General features: G+C 36.2%; 1 protein-coding gene across 4 annotated transcripts in view; it reads right to left on the reverse strand.

Annotated features, from left to right (window-relative positions):
* The window catches only part of NKAIN2 (sodium/potassium transporting ATPase interacting 2), a 968,314-nt gene that overhangs the window by 640,247 nt on the left and 307,300 nt on the right, over nucleotides 1-20,767 (reverse strand). The window contains exon 2 of one of the 4 annotated variants that reach the window (XM_078054785.1): nucleotides 5,626-5,689. The exons of the other annotated variants lie outside the window; for them this stretch is intronic. Within the exon in view, the coding sequence (XP_077910911.1) occupies nucleotides 5,626-5,676 (51 nt within the window). The 5' untranslated portion in view covers nucleotides 5,677-5,689. The remainder of the gene's footprint in view (nucleotides 1-5,625; nucleotides 5,690-20,767) is intronic. 4 annotated transcript variants of the gene reach the window in all.

Genomic DNA, 20,767 nt, shown 5'->3' on the forward strand with positions numbered 1-20,767 from the left:
TGAGCGAGCATATAAAGCCTCAAGAGGAATGGCTAATATATTTTATGCATAAAATATTTTCTCACTATGGTAATAACATACACAAATGAATGAATGTGAGCAAGAAAGGAAGGGCAAGATTAATGTAGGGTTCAAAGATGAGACACTACAGCTGTTTAAGCTATATGGATATACTGCCTAGGTTTAAATCCCAACTTTGTCATTTCCTCCCTATGCTAATCCTCTCTGCCCCAGTTCTCTCATTTCTATAATGGGAAAAAGAATAATGCCTGCTCCTTATGATTCTTATGGGGATTAAGTGAGTTAGTACACGTAAAGTTTTTAGATTAGACCAGGCACATGATACACACTCACTAAATGCTAGTTTGGTTCTATAGTTGCCATATACTATTCCATAACCAATAGCCATATGTGACAATTTAGATTTAAATTAAAAAAAAAAAATAAAATGTTTCATTAGCCACATTTCAAGTGCTCAGTACCCACAAATATCATGGAACATTTTTATCATCAGAAAAAGTTCTAGTGCACTTCAATGCTCTAGGCTATGAGATTACTATGCTAATGACAGAGTCAGAGAAGGGGAGGTAAGGGACATGGTTTGTTAGGTAAAAAAGGATTTCCAAGTCTCTGCCCTGTCATCACATGAAATGGCAACCATCAACCTCCTCTTTTAAAAGGCCTAGTCCCTTTTCATGGGTCCTGCTGTCTCATCCTGGGACCGTGAAGCTCAGGTAGGCTGAAATGTAAACTCAACTGGAACTCTGGACTGTTCACTGGGAAAGCCTCCTATGCTGACCCTGTCTGTTCTTCATACATCTCAGTGAGGGAATAGAACATTGATGTGCTTAGGCTTCTACCCCTGTTCACCAATATGTGGCCTCAATGTCACCAAAATGTCTATTTTTCCTCAATCCTGAAATATGACATGTGAACTCAATTCGGAAGGTACTAAACAGAAAATCAAAAGAAACGTGAGTCTAAGTATATCCTATTATAAAATCTCAACTCAAAAAACACAAAATTCATCAGCAGATATTTCCATGTGGACATTCTACTATCATCTCTATTGAATACATCCTTGAATTCAAGGGCATCATGAAGCAGCATCCAAGCTTCCTTTCCTATCATGTCTCTTTCTGAGCTATTTCATGAAGCCTCTACTCTATTTAGTCAGGCTTCCTTTTTGAACCCTGATTATATCATGCTCATTTGCACTTCTGCATATTTGCTCATGTTGTGTCTCCTGCCTGGAATGGCTGCTTTAATTCCTTCTCCATATATCCAAATCTCTCCAACCATAAATCTCCAGTTCAAGTCTTACCTTCTTGAAGCCATTTCTGAATAGTTCTCACATCCCTACTACTAAAGAATGTCTGTAAAACATAATACAGAATTTTATTATATGACATACATCCTCTTCCATATATATAACATACATATTCTTCTAACTTGAAAACATATCTTAAATCATCCTTCACAGTAAATAGATCTTGATTTTTAAGAAATAACATTGCATTGTATTGCACTTATCTATTGTAATGGAAGACTGAACAATAATTGTGAGACCACTATTATTGAGTAAGGAAGGTAGGTTCTAGAAGACATTTGGAGGGAGGGGCCTTCCGTAACAGCAAGAACAATTCATCAATAGTAGATTCAGTTTAATCTGAGATCGGTGTTAAATATGATGATGAAAGCTCGTGGAAGTTTGTGATAGCCCCAGTTCTCTCAGGGAGGCAAGAACCAAGTTGGCCAGGAAGAGGGTAGATGGAAGAAGAGATGGTTGAGGTTTGAAAAAAAAAAAAAAAATCAAGGAAACATGTAAGTCTTCTGAATAAGTAGGAACCGGAAGGGACTAGGGAACTGTCAGAGGACAGTAAGAAGGGGAAAGAATGTTCCCAGAAGAGGATGAAAACAGTTTTTTGCTAATGATTGATTGTCATTTGTGTTTTGGGCAAAAATTGCATCTAATACTTTAAAGTATATAAAATAAGATTCCTACAAAGATTCCTATCCCTTCCTATAAAAGTTTCCAGAACTCAAATACTCTCCCAAATTCTGAATGCCGACTGAAGCCTGCCATAGAGAACCTGAAACTTAGAAGGTAGAAGGTTAAATATCTCTATTATAAAATTTAATTAAAAGAAATGTTTAATAATGCTGCTTTTTATTCATAATAATAATATTTTAAAAGGATTGCTCTGAAAGAGAATCGTTTGTTCCCTATTTAATTTTTATCAGCCCATACTTCTCCCCACCAACCCATTAGTCATCTTGACTTAACTGTGTTTGCCTTCTTAAAATATGGAGGGGATAAAAATTGATAGCTCATAAACACATGTTAAAGAGTAATTTGAGATTTATAGAAGAAAATAAAGTGAAACAAAGAAGGGCCACTGTAGGTAATGCTATCATGTAGGCAAAACGAAATAATCCATACACAGTGTGTACTTGGATGCATGTATGTGTGTGTGCATGCATGCACACACACATAGAGAGAACACTGAGTTGTGACTCAATCATAAAACGCTGTTATAAAACCTTTATAAAATAACCAAATATACTTTTGTATATAATTTGTCTCTTTACGGAAAGGACCTTTTTCTATATATTATACAGCCAGTAATGTTTAAAAATCTTTAGAATTGACAATCTAGCAGTACAACACTCTTACAGATAAAATATGGAATGACTTAGCCATAGACGATGTTCAAATAAGTAGAGAACCAAAGCTGTTATAATATTAACTGTATTCCCCATGCTATATATTGCAGCACCCTGTCTTATTTATAACTGGACGTTTGTACCTTTTAATTCTACCTCTCCCTGTTTGGCGCTCTCCCTACCCTCTTCTCTTCTGGCAACCACCAGATTGTTCTCAGTATCTATGAGTCTGTTTTGGTTTTGTTTATTCCTTTGTTTTATTTTTTTAGATTCCATGCAAAAGTGAGATCATATGGTATTTGTCTTTCTCTGTCTGACTTACTTCACTTAGCATAATATCCTCTAGGTCTACCATGTTATTGCAAATGACAAGATCACCTGCATATCTTGACTTGGAAGAACAATGTTTACTAAATCATACAGTGATGTATAAGCAAACTGAAGAAGAAAAAAACTGATACAAAGACAGACACCAAACTAAAAATTATTTCAATTCTGTTTTCTGTTATGGTTAACAAGGCAAGAAATGAGCCTATACATAGAACTGATAGAAGGCATCTTTGAAAATCCACATTCTTGGCTTAGTTAACATTTGTCTCCCCTTCTACTGTACAAAGAAATAGGCTGAGTGATTAAAATTGTAAAAAAAAAAAAAAGTAACCTTATTAAAATGGCAAGACTATTATTCTTAGTAAATAATAGATTTATCATTTTGAAATTCTGGATACTTTAGATGATTCAAGTTTCCATTAACAGTTTTCCATTAATACTGCTTTGTAACAGGAAATGAAATAACTTATAAAATTTTTAAAAATGACATTAAATATAAACGATTTGTTGAGATAACTACTGAAATAAAGACAATGAAGTTGCACATATTGACAAATAAATGGAGATGCTATAAAGTCTTTCCTTTCCTAACTATACACAAAAATAAAGCTTTTTTTCCAGTATAATATTTTAATTAAATCCATCCTTCTTGGAATTATAAGTAAATAAAAATGAGATTAATAGATTCCATTATTTAAAAAAATCCAACACACTGTGGACATTTTCAGGCCAAGCAAGTATGGCAACATCAATAGCTGCATCCTCCAAACGTGAAAGATAGTAATAAAGTAATGCACATGGAGGGCTGTGACAGTTCATCCTAAGTGGCCAATGATATTGATGAATCAGTATCCTGCATCATGAGAACAACCAGACAATCCAATAATCCAAAGTCAAGTCTTAGATTTCTCTCTCTCAACGTCTCTTAATATTGATTAGGCAGTCAATTTTGTCTTAAAATGCAATGGCATCTCCTCACAGTTTTGAGCGTTTCTGAATCATCAGCTATATCCAGGATAGGGTAACACAGGCTGAAGAACTCAGTCCCTGCTATTAGGTAGTATATAATCAACAGGTCAACTTTTACTTATAGCACTGGGACCACAAAATCATTATAAGAAAATGAGAAGCTTTTTGCTTTAATGTGTCACTGTCCAATCTCAGAAAGCGATCTGAGATTGTTTTTCTCATCAATTGCTTGATGACTGATACATAATCTCTGAAATGACAGTCTTAGATTTTGCTATAAATGCGAAACAAATACAAATCCATGCAAAAATCTCCTGATTTCCATAGTATATCTAGGGCATAATACCAGAAAAAAATCACAAGAAAAGTAATTTTAAAAAATGCTTTAGGAAAAACAAGAATTAGCTAATCTTTAACACCCTGGAACTTCTTTTTGTCTCCTTTCTGAGTACCCCCCTTCTATTTCAGCAGCTTTCTCTCTCACCATCATAACCACGTTGCCTAAGAGCCTTTCCAGTTTCGAATCCTCCCAAGCTCTGTATTTCCTCCCCTCCCTTCTGAGGGCCTGCCATAACAGCCTTCTGGCAGGTAGTCGGTCATTCCCCTACTATTTTGCCCAGTGGCACAAATGACCAAGCTCAAAAAAAAAAAGGAAGCTTTTTTGAAATAGGTTGCCTGATACTTACCAAAATGGAGCTTAAAATCATGGGCCCAGTGATATTACTATAAATCACTTTACTTAGATTCATTTTTAAAAGTTCTATACAATTCTCCTATTATTTTTTAACATCAATGTGGATATCAGATCCTTTTGGAAAGAGAATGAATTATGATACTACAGACACGTCTTCAGTCAAAGGCAGAGGCTTATGATTTAAAGTCTTATCAATTAGGAATATTCTTATTGATCTTTAAGGTCCAGAAATTGTCTAGAAAACATAAGTATAAGGATATTTCTGAAAATCTGAACTTACAGGGAATCACTATTTTTTTCATAAATACTACAAAATTTTGGAGTATTATCAATTGTAATTTGTCCAATTTAATTTGTCCAATTTGTAAATATATGGAGCCACCTGAGCTCATGGTATTATAACATTACAAAATACAACGGAATGTTAGAGGTATGGTAATTAGATCTGTTTTCCTCCTGCCGAGTTTTAAACAGCAATAGATTTTCCTTAAAATTATAGGTTATACAACTCTCCTCTCTGGAGTCAGTCTTATAACATGGATAAACATGAGTCTAAGTTGTGTGAAATATTTACTTATCTACCCAGACTAATCATTTTTAAAATGACATGTTCACAGTGTCCATTTTAAATGGGAAAATCATTATACCACACAATCTCAATTTTATATGAAAAATTATAAATAAAAAAATCCTAGAGACATTTCAAATTAAGTAGTTATAGGTAGATGTACAATTAAAGGTGACTTTAAGTCATCTTTTTTATACCAACATTTTCCAAATTGATTTCAATTACCATGAATCATTTTCAGAACCAGAAAAATATATGTTATTTTAAAAAAATTTCTGGAAGAAAATCATGTTTTGATTTAATGTACTAATATGAACATTTAGGCATGGTCATGAATTCTTCAAATGAATATCACCCTACAGACATGAATGGAAAAATATTACTCTGAAAAACTCACGGTTAAGATATTTGTGGGGCAATATAATAAGAGATACCTAATGATGCCCATCCATCTTCAGTACCTGTAAATACATCAGAGGGACAAATAAGGCATGATTAGAGGGTGACCCATCTAAAGGTAACCCCCAACTAATTCAACAAGGCTTTGAATTTGACACTGATTAGGACCTTAAGTAAACTTCACAGCATGCTATAATCTCAATTTGCTTCCCAGATACACCAACCTCTACCCTTAAGCCAGTCACCTGGAACCAATCTCAATCAATTTCTCCTTTTCTCTCATTCTACCAACCCCCACATTAGATTAGTCAATAATCCCTTAATTCCATCTCACCTAGACTGCACCATAAAATACATTTGAATTATAATAGTTCCTGAAATCTGAATGTGTCTTACATAAACTGTAATTGCAGGTTTGATACATTATTTATCTTCTCTATTAAAAGCTTCAATTACATTGATGGTATATATAATAATTGATAGCCTCTTGGTATCAATGAAATGCAACATGTATATATTTATATTTGTGTGTATATCTAAACACTTAAAACTAATATTACTTTGTTATAATTTTTGTGTATTTATTCTCCAATCTACTGAATAACAAATGTTTTCTAACTTATTGACAATTCTTGGACCTCAATAATCATCTTTCCAATACTCTATTTTTTCCTTAATAAATTGGAAATTTGTACTTGGGGCAAAATTATACACAAGACTCCAGGAAAAGGTGGACAGTGAAGACATAGAGACAAAGGAAATTTAGGCATATCTATTTCTTTATTAAACACTAACATTTTGCAGAGAAGATTTTAGGAACATTAAATTATGTGTAAATTATATTGATCTCTCTTGGCCTTTATTACTTCAGGAAGGGAACAGTTTGGGGCTAATCAATACCTTTAGGGACTGATCTAAATAATCTGTGCCTTAATAGTTTCAAGGGTATCAATGTCTTTAGAAAAAATTCCATCAGTTCATATAACATTTTAAAACTGTAAAGTAGTGATATTTCAGGACCTCTTTTTAATTTTACCACAATTCTGTAAGTCTACCACATTACCTACATACACATCCCAGAAAAAAAGGAAATGAAAGATAACATATACTTTTCTTACTAAAGTATTATAAAAAAAATGTGAATTATTCTCAATAGGTAATTTATCTTTATACATAATTGAGTAAAAGAAACACGGTCCAAGATCACACTAATTTAGATATAATTTGGGGCAGATGTCTTACAACTGTCACTGCATTTAGCTAGGACAGGTGTCCAACTGCTAAGAGTGAGAACTAAGGATCTTGGTTGCCTTACTTAGCATCTGTGTTACCTTTAGCAAATTATTTAGCCTCTCTGTCCCCCATTTTCATCCTTTGTAGAATAGGGGTAAGACAAACCCCTTTAGAGGATTTCTGTGAGGATTAAATGAAATAACCCAGGAAACCCATTGCCTGCAAGTATTCAATTAACCTTGGCTATATTACTCTTGATACTATTATTATCCAGCAATGTTATAAAGTAGGCTCAAACATCAGGTTATCAGTGGATACTATTACCTGAAATAGTGTCAGTAGATACTATGTGCAATGCATATATCTAGAATGTTTATCTTAAAGTTACAAATTCTAGGGGTGCCTGGGTGGCTCAGTCGTTAAGCGTCTTCGGCTCAGGTCATGATCCCAGGGTCCTGGGATCGAGCCCCGCATCAGGCTACCTGCTCCGCGGGAAGCCTGCTTCTCCCTCTCCCACTCCCCCTGCTTGTGTTCCCTCTCTCGCTGTGTCTCTGTCAAATAAATAAATAAAATCTTAAAAAAAAAATTACAAATTCTATGGCGATTTTTAGAACGGTAATGGCAGTGTTTCCCAAATCATGTTCTATGGGAATAATAGTCAGTGGCTAAGTAGCCACAACTGCATGGAACACTAAAACTAAAGGACAACAGTTTCCATTTCTTCATTTATTTATTTATTTATTTTGATTTTATTAATTTATTTGAGAGAGAGAGCACAAGAGGGGGGAACGGGAGAGGGAGAAGCAGACTCCCTGCTGAGCAGGGAGCCCGATGCGGGACTCGATCCCGGGACTCCAGGATCATGACCTGAGCCGAAGGCAGTCGCCTAACCAACTGAGCCACCCAGGCAGGCTCCATTATACTTAACATACAGTGTTAAAATAATTTCAGGTGTACATTATAGTGATTTGACACTTCCATACATCACCTAGTGCTCATTACAGCAACTATACTCCCGAATCCCGATCAACTATTTCATCCACTCCCCCACCCACCTCCCTTTTGGTAACCATCAGTTCTCTATAGTTAAGAGTCAGTTTCTTGGCTTGTCCGTTTTTTTTCCTTTGCTCATTTGTTTTGTTTCTTAAATTCTACGTATGAGTGAAATCATATGGTAGTTGTCTTTCTCTGACTGGCTTATTGCACTTAGTATTATGCTCTCTAGCTCCATCCATGTCATTGCAGATGGCAAGATTTCATTTTTATGGCTGAATAATGGTATAAATATACTACGTGTATATATATATTCACTTCTTCTTTATCTTTATCCATTCATCTATTAATGGACACTTGGGCTGCTTCCATAATTTGGCTGTTGTAAATAAAGCTGCAATAAACTAAAGGTGTGTGTATCCCTTGAGTTAGTGTTTTTGTATTTGGGTGGTAAATACCCAGTAGTGTGATTACTGGGTCGTAGGGTAGCTCTATTTTTACTTTTTGAGGCAACACCATGTTCTCTTCCACAGTGACTGTACCAGTTTGCATTCCCATCAACAATGCAAGAGGGTTCCTTTTTCTCCACATCCTTGCCAACACTTGTTTCTTATGGGTTTGATTTTAGCCATTCTGACAGGTGTGAGTTGGTATATCATTGTAGTTTTGACTTGCATTTCTCTGATGATAAATGATGTTGAGCATCTTTTCATGTGTCTGTTTGGCCATCTGTATGTTTTCTTTGGAGAAATGTCTGTTCATGTCTTCTGCCTATTTTTAATTGGATTATGTGTTTTGGGGGTATTGAGTTGTAGGAGTTCTTTATATATTTTTGATACTAACCCTTTATCAGATAGATCATTGGCAAATATCTTCTCCCATTCAGTAGGTGGCCTTTTATTTTTGTTGATTGTTTCTTTTGTTGTGCAGAAGCTTCTTATTTTGACAAAGTCCCAATAGTGTATTTTGGCTTTTGTTTCCCTTGCCTCCAGACATATAACCAGTAAGAAGGTACTACAGCTGAGGTCAAAATGGCTACTGTCTGTGCTCTCCTCTAGGATTTTTATGAGTTCAAGTTTCACATTTAGGTCTTTAATTTACTTTGAGTTTATTTTTATGTGTGGTGAAAGAACATGATCCAGTTTCATCCTTTTGCAGATAGCTATCCAGTTTTCCCAACACCATTTGTTGAAAAGACTGTCTTTTTCCCATTGGATATTCTTCCCTGCTTTGTTGAAGATTAATTGACCATATAAATACAGCTCTATTTCTGGATTTTCTATTCTGTTCCAATGATCTATGTGTCTATTTTTGTGACAGTACCATAGTATTTTGATTACTACAGCTTTCAGTATAACTTGAAGTCTGGAATTGTGATACTTTCAGTTTTGTTTTTATTTTTCAAGATTACTTTGGCTATCTGCCGTCTTGTGGTTCTATACAAATTTTAGTATCATTTGTTCCAGTTCTGTGAATAACGTTGTTGGTATTCTTTTTTTTTTTTTTTTACGTTGTTGGTATTCTGATAGGAATTGCATTAAATCTGTAGATTGCTTTTAGTAGCATAGACATTTTAACAATAATTGTTCTTTCAATCCATGAGCATGGAATGTCTTTCCATTTCTTTGTGTCTTCTTCAATTTCTTTATCAATGTTTTATAGGTTTCAGAGTACAGGTCTTTCAGACAGTTTCCATTTTTTTGTTGTGAATATCAATTCAAGAAAGCTGTAGAGTGCACTCTTATCTTGGAAACTAAATCTACATATTACTATATTAAAGGATAATGAGATGTCCACAGGAAAGACACCTGGTTTCTTTGTTTCTTTCAGCATCCCTAAACTTATTTAACCATAGAATTCTTTGATCACAGATACCTTATTAACTTCTTGACTTACACACTCTCTAAGACACTACTCTCTGGAGTCCTAACAACAACCATGTAGGTAACAAACAATGAAGTGGATAAGATACAGAAAAAAAAAAAGAAAGATGTAGATATGGTACCATAGTGGATTTTGTTTTTTTCTGGGCATTGCAAAAGGAAAGCAGCAGGACAAGCTGGATTATAAATGCCAACAGACCCCAGCCTGAGCATCAGGGAGACAAGGTATGCTGGTAGGGGCCGTGCAAACCCGAGGCCATCTGCCCTGCTAACATGGACAGCTCATCATTTCCATTCAGCGCTACAGGCCTAAGGCAGCTAGATCTTTTCCTTTTCTTTTCCCTAAAATCCTTACATTCATACACAGTCACTATATCTACATCTATATCTATATATGTTTTTCATATTAACATCTCAGATACTTAAACAGCCCATGTCTCACAGGGCCAGTTAAACACTTCTATATGTTGGATAGAGTCCCATGGCCAACAATTTGAGACTTCTAGCATATACTTCAGGACCCAAACTATTATCTATTAATTCATATGAATCGTTCAGGTAATAGCTAAGTATTTTGCCTCATGACAACCCTATGAGGAAAGAATTATTATGCCCAGTTTCCTGATAGAACATCAAGTTATAGACAGGTGAAGAAATTTGATCAAGTTAACAGATCTGGCAGATAGAAGAGCCAAGAGCTACACCTGGCCATTCCTTAGTGCATATTAATTATTAGTACACTTCCCATGTCCTGAATATGTATCAACATTCACTCTTACATAGGATGTGGAATTTGGGGAGGGAAATATTGCCCCTGTTGCTTCTACTCACTCACCTGCCCTGATTCAGAGGTGAGGTAACTTTGGTTAAATGACATTTATTTCTCTAGATCAAGAACTGACAAAATATGGTTCATGAACCAAACCTGGCTAACTGCCTGATTTGCAAAGCAAGCTTTGACACAGCTTCATGCATCCATTTACACTTTACCTTGGCTCCTTTCATGCCACCATGGCAGAACTGAATGGTAAATGATGGAGACCATCTGACCCACAAGACCAAAAATATTACTCTGGCCTGTAAAGGACAAGTTTGCCAGCTTTTGCTCTAGATATTCCAATCTTTATAGTTAGGTACAAAATCAGACTATCACAGTCCTTTGTCCTTAGAGATCACTCTTTACAGACCGACATACAATAACTTTTTACTGAGTTCCATGTTTCTGTCACCCACAGGCTCACATTAAATGAGATAATAATAAAAACATCTAGAATGATTTGTACTGCCTTTGCTGAAGGGGTATTGTTGAGGATGTTGAGCTCATCACAGGGCCCCTATGAAAACAAGAGATCTATAGTTGGAGTACAATAAAAGGTCTTTTTTTCTTCATGAGAAATTAGCATTGACAGCATAATCTTAAAGCTAAAACTGCAATCTGCTAACTTCCATTGCTGACACACCTTCCAACTTACTAATATACCCTTGGTTTCATTTTAGCTCCCTTGTGTTGTTTCCCTTTTCCAGTTTTCTTTATTCACTTTACATTGTTGCAGTGTAAACATTATTTTAGTGATACCTCATCTCTTTTTAATGAAGATTGGACATAAATAAATGAGAGTACAGTTATATAGAAAAAGACATGAAAGAAAAGATGCTTGTACCTTCTGCCCCTCTCACAGGAATCTATTCCTATGATTGCATCATGTCCTATCCCTGGGGTTCAGTTTAAACCTCTGGAAAATAAGAAGGAAAGAGAATACTCTGATCCTACAAAGACCTTATGTAATAAAAAAAAACCACACAAAACTGCAATTATGTATAGGGCTGTATCTTGAGGAGAAAGAAAACTACATTCCCATAGTTAGTTAGAATACCTCCTAACTAAGGTATGGTCATCTCGTCCTGATATTTTTAAGGATTTTCAATACAGAGATCCAATGAGATTTAGGACAGAGTACATACAGGAATGGCAGCTTTTTATGCAATGCAACATAAAGAGGAAGGGTGGGAATGTCAATATAGAATTACAGTGATGTTACTAAAATCAAAATAGAGTATAACACAGGCAGATGTTCAGGTCAACTCTGTCTTACTGCCAAATAAAATATGCAGGATGGTGCTGACCATTCTTCCCTGCTACTTGCTTCCTGGGCAAACATAAGTGTTGAGAGAGATGCTATCAAATGCCTCAGAGATATCCCCTAGAAGGAACTACTTCAAATTTGCTAAAATATAAGTAATGAGGGGGCACCTGGCTGGCTCAGTCAGTGGAGTGTGGGACTCTTGATCTGAGGGTTGTGGGTTTGAGCCCACTTTGGGTGCAGAGATAAGCCTCATGATGGCATGCAAATACATTGACATTAGTTCTTCCACTATTCCTAACTGGATAATTTTTCTATGAAATGTTTTTCTACCTTAACCAAAACTGATTCACTTCTAATTCAATATTGGAAAAAAGAAACTGACTCACCCCACCTGAATATCCCACCCTATATTATAATGGAAAGGTAAAGAATTAGAAAGGTAAATAGTTCAAACCCAGAGAGCATTTTATACCTACTCATTTTAAGAAATGAAACAGTGTCATAAGAAGCAATAATTAAGTAGTAGTAACTAATAATATTAAATAGTACCGAGATATTTATCATTTTCTTTTAGTTCTATGTTTAAACATAGGTATGTAACTGCTGTGGTTACATGTAGCTGGGCATTGCATGTCCACAATGGCCAAACTGTGGAGGGAGCCCAAATGCCCATCAACAGATGAATGGATAAAGAAGATGTGGGGTGTGTGTGTAGGTATGTGTGTGTGTGTGTATGTGTGTGTGTGTGTGTGTGTGTGTGTGTGTGTGTTGGAATATTACTCAGCCATCAAAAGGATGAAATCTTACCATTTACATAGACGTGGATGGAACTGGAGAGTATTATGCTGAGTGAAATAAGTCAATCAGAAAAAGATAATATCATGTGGTTTCACTCATATGTGGAATATAAGAAACAGCATAGAGGACCATAGAGGAAGGAGGGAAAACTGAATGGGAAGAAATCAGAGAGGGAGACAAACCATGAGAGACTCTTGACTATAGGAAACAAACTGAGGGTTGCTGCAGGGGAGGTGGTGGGGGGATGGGGTAACTGGGTGACACGCATTGAGGAGGGCATGTGATGTGATGAGCACCGGGTGTTATATGCAACTGATGAGAGCTCTACATCTGAAACTAATGATGTACTACGTGTTGGCTAATTGAATTTAAATTAAAAAAAAACCATCAAGCTTACAAGTTACCACATGTTTGACGTTAAGAATATCTACTTCACAGCTACTTCTTAAACTGCTACTTCCTCACTCTCCACTGAAATTACTTAATGCTCAAATCCAGCTTTCTACTAGATATTCACACAAAAACAGTGTTCATTCAACTGTATTTTTATAGCCAGGTTTTTAGGGTTCTTCATAAGGGAGCCTGAATTAAAGTTAAAATATCCTTAATTCAGCTATTTTTAAATGATAATGCACTATTACCACATAAGTTACAGGATGTCACATTCATCTGGCATCTCAGAAGCATGCTGTTTCCATGATAGTCTAGTATAACATCATGAAAGATCTCTTCATAATAAAGATAGAATGTGCTGACAAAATCCATGCATAGAAGGTACAAGAAGGGCATGAACTACTTTCCAACACAGCCAGAGGGACTTCTTAGTGCAAACTTGCTGACGGCATTGTAGATGAGTATTAAAAATACATGGTTTTCTCTAACATACTCTTTATATAATCTCCATTTTCTTACTAACAGAAAAAAAAGGCCTCAGTGCAACAAGAATAATATTTTTCCTGGATAACTGATACCAGTCTAATAAGAATTTTGTCACTGATCTGAAAGAGTTAACATGTATTAGGAATTATTTAAGGAAAACATATAGCTATCCTAACTGTAACAAAAATATGATTTTTATATAAAAATGGATTTGATTTTTCACAGAAAAGAATGTGCTTTCCATAACGTATTTTTATATCAATTTGGGATAGTTGAAAAATACATAGAACCCTGAGACACTGTTATTAAAAACAAAAAGTTGAGGGGCACCTGGGTGGCTCAGTTGGTTAAGCGTCTGCCTTTGGCTCAGGTCATGATCCCAGGGCCCTGGAATCGAGCCCCACAACGAGCCCCTCTGGCTTCCTCTGCTTGTGCTCTCTCTCAAATAAATAAATAAATCTTTAAAAAAATTAAAAAACTAAAAAGAAAAAGTTGAGGTTATAGTTTTTAACTAGTATATATCATTAATATAAGCTATGCTTTTTCATATTTTGACATTTCTGAAATCAAGATGGGTCTTTTTTTAAAGATTTTATTTATTTGAGAGAGAGCGAGCGTGCACGTGTGCACGCACTCTAGCATGAGTGGGGGGAGGGGCAGGGGGAGAAGTAGACTCCTGGCTGAGCAGGGAGCCAGATTTGGGGCTGGATTCCAAGCCCCTGGATCACGACGTGAGCTGAAGGCAGACACTTAACCTTAACTGACTGAGCCACACAGGTGCCCCAAAATCAGGATGGGTCTTAAAAGTGAAGGCAGCCATAGTTTTAATGGCAATTTGCTACATAAAATAATGGTATATCTTATAATTGATAGTTTCTTAGAATCTGTAAAATATAAGCCTTCACCATAAAGTTAACTTCAATTTATTCATTTTGAAAAATTGTAAAGGATTACATTGCTGATGAAGCAGTGCTATGAATCATTAAAATAGAAAAAAATTTACTGCTGTTAAGAAGGGGTATCTCTACATTTTCTCATTACTATTGCTCAAGGAGGAATATTAAATGCCACTCAATTGTTTTTCTTCAACTTCTTTTTCTCAAGCGAGAGTTTTGAAAATGTCTGTTTGGCAACACATGATTATGTGATACTGTGAAATTCTCACATAACCCCTATCTCTCGTCCTTTGATATGCTGTGTAGAATACGTAAAAGAACACAGTATTTAAATATTGTTTATTTATGCTAGTAACATGAAACTGTCATCCTTATTTTGGATGCTATTATTTAATGCAGATTAAAATGAATTACGTTTCTGGAAAATTGTTTCTGAAAAATTTTATTGGGAAACGTTATTGATAATCTAACTGACAAACCTTTGCTTTTCTGCCCGTGGACACCACCGAATAAGCATCATGAAAGTGTCCCCTCCTACCACCGTTATGTCTAAGTCAGAGCCTCCCAAAGAGCCTGAACAACTGTGGAAGCTCTTCATCAGAGGTTTGAGCTTTGAAACAACTGATGCGAGTCTGAGGAGACATTTTGAGCAATGGGGAACGCTTATGGACTATGTGGTAACGTGAGATCCAAACACCAAATGCTCCAAAGGCTCTGGGTTTGTCACATATGCCCCTGCAGAGGAGGTGGATGCAGCCACGAATACAAGGCCACACAAGGTGGATGGAAGGGTTGTGGAACCAAAGAGGGCTGTCTCAAGAGAAGATTCTCAAAGACCAGGTGCCCACTTAACTGTGAAAAAAGATTATTGTTGGTGGCATTAAAGAAGACACTGAAGAACATCATCTAAGAGATTATTTTGAAAAGTATGGGAAAATTGAAGTGATTGAAATCATGACTGACTGAGGCAGTGGCAAGACAGGCTTTGCTTTTGCACCATTTGATGACCACGACTGTAGACATGATTGCCATTCAGAAATACCACACTGTGAATGGCCACGACTGTGAAGTAAAGAAAGCCCTACCTAAACAAGAGATGACTAGTGCTTCATCCAGCCAAAGAGGTCGAAGTGGTTCTGGAAACTTTGTTGTGGTCGTGGAGGTGGTTTTGGTGGGAATGACAACTTTGGTCGTGGAGGGAACTTCAGTGGTCAAGGTGGCTTTGGTGGCAGTTGAGGTAGTGGCAGATACGGTGGCAGTGGGATGGCGATAACGGATTTGGTAATGATGGAAGCAACTTTGGAGGTGGCGGAAGCTATAATGATTTTGGCAACTACAACAATCAATCCTCAAATTTTGGACCCATGGAAGGAGGAAATTTTGGAGGCAGAAGCTCTGGCCACTATGGTGGTGGAAGCCAACACTTTGCCAAACCACAAAACCAAGGTGGCTATGGTGGTTCCAGCAGCAGCAGCAGTAGCCAGGGCAGTGGCAGAAGGTTTTAATTACTGCCAGGAAACAAAGCTTAGCAGGAGAGGAGAGCCAGGGAAGTGACAGGTTACAACAGATTTGTGAACTCAGCCAAGCACAGTGAGGGCACAGTCTAGCTGCTACAAAGAAGACATGTTTTAGACAATTCTGGGCAAAAACTCGAGGACTGTATTTGTGACTAACTGTATAACAGGTTATTTTAGTTTCTGTTGTGTGGAAAGTGTAAAGCATTCCAAAAAAGGGTTTTAATGTAGATTTTTTTTTAATGCACCCATGTTGTTGATTGCTAAATGTAATAGTCTGTTCATGATGCTGAATAAATTATATCTTTTTAAAAACAAACAAAAAATAATTGACAGGCCCTTATTAAGTGTGCAAGTCAACTAGATTCATTAAATTCTGTATATATGGTCCGATGTAAAATCATGATTTCCTTGGTGCATTTAGTGTATTAGACCTAAATTCAAATTCCGAATTTCCTTTTCCTTATAAAATGTCATATTGATACATTTTGCCTATTATCCTAGCTTATCAAATATATATATAACTTTTTCCAACTGTGTATCTATCATTTGTTCCAGCACACTTCCAAACACACTGACCTTTCTTTTAAACTCCTTTGTTCCTGTGATCTTGCCCTTTGTCCTAAATAGAATGATTGTCCCAGTGGTCAATCCCCATATGTTGCTATTTACTAACAGCTGGAATCCTACATACCAGCAGTTTTTCACTCTCCAGCCACCTGTCTCCCTAACACCTTAGCTGCGCTGATCATCCGTTTAGGCAACACTGGGCACAGCCCATCACTCTCTCTACTGAAGACTCCTTTCTTGGGTTTAGGAGTTCCACAACTCTCATACATGTCCTCCTTCCTCTCTCGTTGCTTCATCTCATCTTCAGTCTTTCCTGGTTTCTTTTAATAGATCTGATTGTGGAGGACTCCAGTGCTTAGTACTTAGAATTATTCTCTTTTCCATTTATATGTATTCTATAAATGATGTCATCTCACCCTATGGATTCAGTCATCTATATGCTGATGACTTCCAAATAAACATTTCCCCTGAGCTTAAACTCTTATGGCCAACTTCTTACTTGACATCTCCAGTTGACCTTATCTAATAGGAATATCAACATATTCTGTACTAGATTTTTCATATTCCTTCTCTTCCTCCCATCTTCTCCTAGTACAGTAATTCCCATCTAAGTTAATGGACAATACAGCTTTCAGTTAATTGAGCCAAAAATCCTTCCAGTCATCTTTTACTTTACTCTTCCTCCCATAACTACATCCAAACCATTAAGAAATCCTATTCACTCTTCCATAAAAAAAAAAAAATTCACAGAATTCTAATTAAAACCCCAATGAAATTCTACTCTACACATATTACAATTGCAAAAATTAAGAAGACAATAACAAAACATATTACAAGAATGTGAAGCAACTAGAAATCTCATGTATTGCTGGTGGGAGAGTAAATGTTAAAGCATTTTGAAAAACTGGAAGATTCTTAAAATGTTAAATATATACCTACCTTGTGTGTCAGCAATGATATTCCTAGTATTTATCCAAGAGAAAGAAAAACACATCCACAAAAATAATTGTACAAGAACATTTGTAGCAGCTTTATTCATGGTAAACATAACTATGAACAACCTAAATGTCTACCAAATGGAAAATGAATAACCAAATTGTGATTTAATCCATGCAATGGGATACTACTCAGCAATAAAAAGATAGAACTATTTGTACCCCCAACAATATAGATGAATCTCAAAAACATGATGTTGAAAGAAGCCAGAAATAAGAGAATACAAAGTGCTTGATCCTACACACACACACACACACACACACACACACACACACACATGGGCAGAATTAATCTAAGGGGAAAGAAATCATAACAATGTTTGCTTATGGTGGTATAAGGATTGACAGGAAAAGGGGATGAAGAAATTTTGCAGGCATGGTAATCTTCCATAACTTGACTGGTTAGTTGCTTGCAGAAGTGTATATACTTGTCAAAACTCACCAAATTATACAATTAAGATTTATATTTTACACCATACATAAATTTTACCTTAATAAATATCCAGAAATTGAGCATAATTACTGCTAGCATACCCTCTTGCCTTGAATTAATTATTACAATAGGTCTCTGTGCTTCTACAACATATTTTTCTTATACTGCTTTCTACCAGTCAACCAGAATCATACTCTTTAAAAAACAAGTCAAGTCATAGAACACCTCTGATCCAAACCCTCCAATGACTCTCTCTCAGAAGTAAAGTCAACATCTCTTAATGATTTACCAGGTTCTGGAAAATCTGATTCCACCCCATACTTCTCTGATCTCGTATCTGACTGTCCCTGCTTACTCAGCTCCAGCCACACTTGATGTTTCTTGCCTCAGACCTTTGCACTTGCTATTCCCTCTGCTCTGCCCCATATATCCGAATAATATTCTCCCTCACCTGGGAAGTCTTTGTCACATGTCACCTACTCTGTGAGGCCTTACCTGGCAACTCTACATAAGATTGTAAACCCTCAGCATTTTCTATCCCACTTCCTTCTTTCAGTTTTTGCACAGTACCTACACTAATGAACAAATAAACTCTTAGTACATTTTGGGATTTTTTTTTTTTTTTTTAGAACTTTTCCCACATTTTAATGTAAAAATTTATGCATGCAATGACATTTTTGCATTTTGTTCACTGCTATATTACCTAAAATAGTGCCTGACATATAGAAAGTACTCAGTAAGTATGAATTAATGCATAAATGAATGGATCTATAAATATGATTACTCTTTCTCCAATGTCCTCATTCTGTTATTTATTAAAATATTGAGGTGGACAGAGTGAAGGACAGTCATAAAACATATCACCAGAGAAATTCCTCTAGCTTTACTTAGAAAGAATAATCAACATTTGTTTTAGATTTATTTGCCAAGCTTAAATCATTCTGCCTTTCCTAGCATAACAAAATTAACCCTGTAAGTTTTTATCAAAGTAGGATTTTCATCGTACTACAAAGTCAAAACCATTTATCAATTGCTGTACTGATACCATTAATTGAGTTTATCTCAGTATATTTTAGATACAAACCATAAGTGGTTTCATTTGGTATTTAATTAAAGCATGTTGCAATAATAGAGGCATTTCCCCAGCAGTTACAATAAGAAAAATCATAACGTCTTAAAGGAGAGATTTTTCTCAAAGTGTTTTCAATTCTTCCATTCATTCCATCATATGATCAATCCACAGCGGACGGAAACCCCCAACTACACAATCATACAACTAGTGTCAATATAACTTGGCACCAGCATTACAGAGCGGAGAAATTCATATGAAATCTTGATTTAATCAATTATTTTAACATATTTAAGGAGTACAGTATATTTGTTACTAAAGCTCAAAGGAATATACCATTTGATATTCATGTAACATGTTCCGGTGTCCCATATTGCTCCTGGTAGTGAGCTTAACTTGGTGGTTAAGCACACAATATCCGGGCTGAAATCCCTTTTCTACCATTTGCTAACTGTGGGATCTTGGGCAAGTTACTTAACCTCCTTCTGCTTTAGTTTCCTCATCTACAAAAAATAAATTAAAATAGTACCTTTCTCATAGGTTGCAGAGATGATAAAGTGAAATAATGAACCTAAAATGTTCACTAGCATTTGCTATTATTGACTTATATGTCATTGTGAAGGAAATAGCACAATTATTTTTCTATCCTTATAAATTCCCCTTTGCAACCTGATGACTCAGCTTTAAGCAATACTAAAATGGGAAAATGATGACAAATGCTGAGCATGTATAAGTTAAAAAACTCTCGATGTGATTGGGTTTATATATTTGGTTGCCAATTTTGACACCAGAGGTTTGAATGTGAGCACCTGAGATCCTTCTTATCATAAAGCAACAGTCTACCTTGTAACACAGATGTCCACATGCCTCTCCAGAGATCAGAGATTCAAGACTCTAGCATATGTCTCTTTCTGTCCAACTAATTTGAACAGACTATAGTGTTGTTGATCATTCTCTGCCAGACACAATGCCAGAGAATCACTGATGCAAAGGCCCTTGTCTTTGATGGAACTGTTCAGGTGAAAATACTGACCCCATCATTATCCTCCTCTAACCATATCAGAACTCCGTCGCTGGCTTCAACAGCTTGATTGGTGCGCCTATATCCACCAAAGGGAAGATGTCTGCCAACTGGACCAGACACACAGTGCTGTCAAGCAATCCCATGCCAGAGGATCCCCTCTGAAAGGCAAACACTTTCTGCTACTGTGCAATGATTAAGAAGGTTTATTTGGACCCATACCCAGAAAAGGTGGGATAGTTTTTCTTGCTCAAACACTTACACCTGGCTCACTCACTGTACATGTGGTCACACCCAGCTATACCATCCTGCTATGTCAGACTTCATTCTTTACAGAGAATGTTCCCCTGTCTGCAACTTTGATTTTTCATAGTGCCTCACAAACACAGTCTACTGGACATGTTTGTACACATCCAAACTCCAACTGTGGCCAGAAGTCAGGTCTTCTCCACAGCCAGGAATGTCTCAATCTCCATGTTAATCAGCACACCTAAATGGATTTTAAGGAGGGAATGTTGCATAATCCTATACACTAGCTACATGTGTCATAGCTGGGGGCCAGTGAGATACTCCGTTACAAAAGAAAAAAAATGCTAGTGGCATCCATTGGTTGTTACAGATTAATTCTGTGTAATAATTATAAAACTGAGCAGAGATAAGAAATCTTTAGAACAATACTAATTTCTCAGGTTGATCATTAGTATGAGCACTATCTTTATTCTTGACTCTCCAATACCATATTTTCTTTCATTCATTTTAGAGGCTTTTAAAA

This window comes from Halichoerus grypus, chromosome 9, assembly GCF_964656455.1.
Source record: "Halichoerus grypus chromosome 9, mHalGry1.hap1.1, whole genome shotgun sequence".
NCBI lineage: Eukaryota > Metazoa > Chordata > Mammalia > Carnivora > Phocidae > Halichoerus > Halichoerus grypus.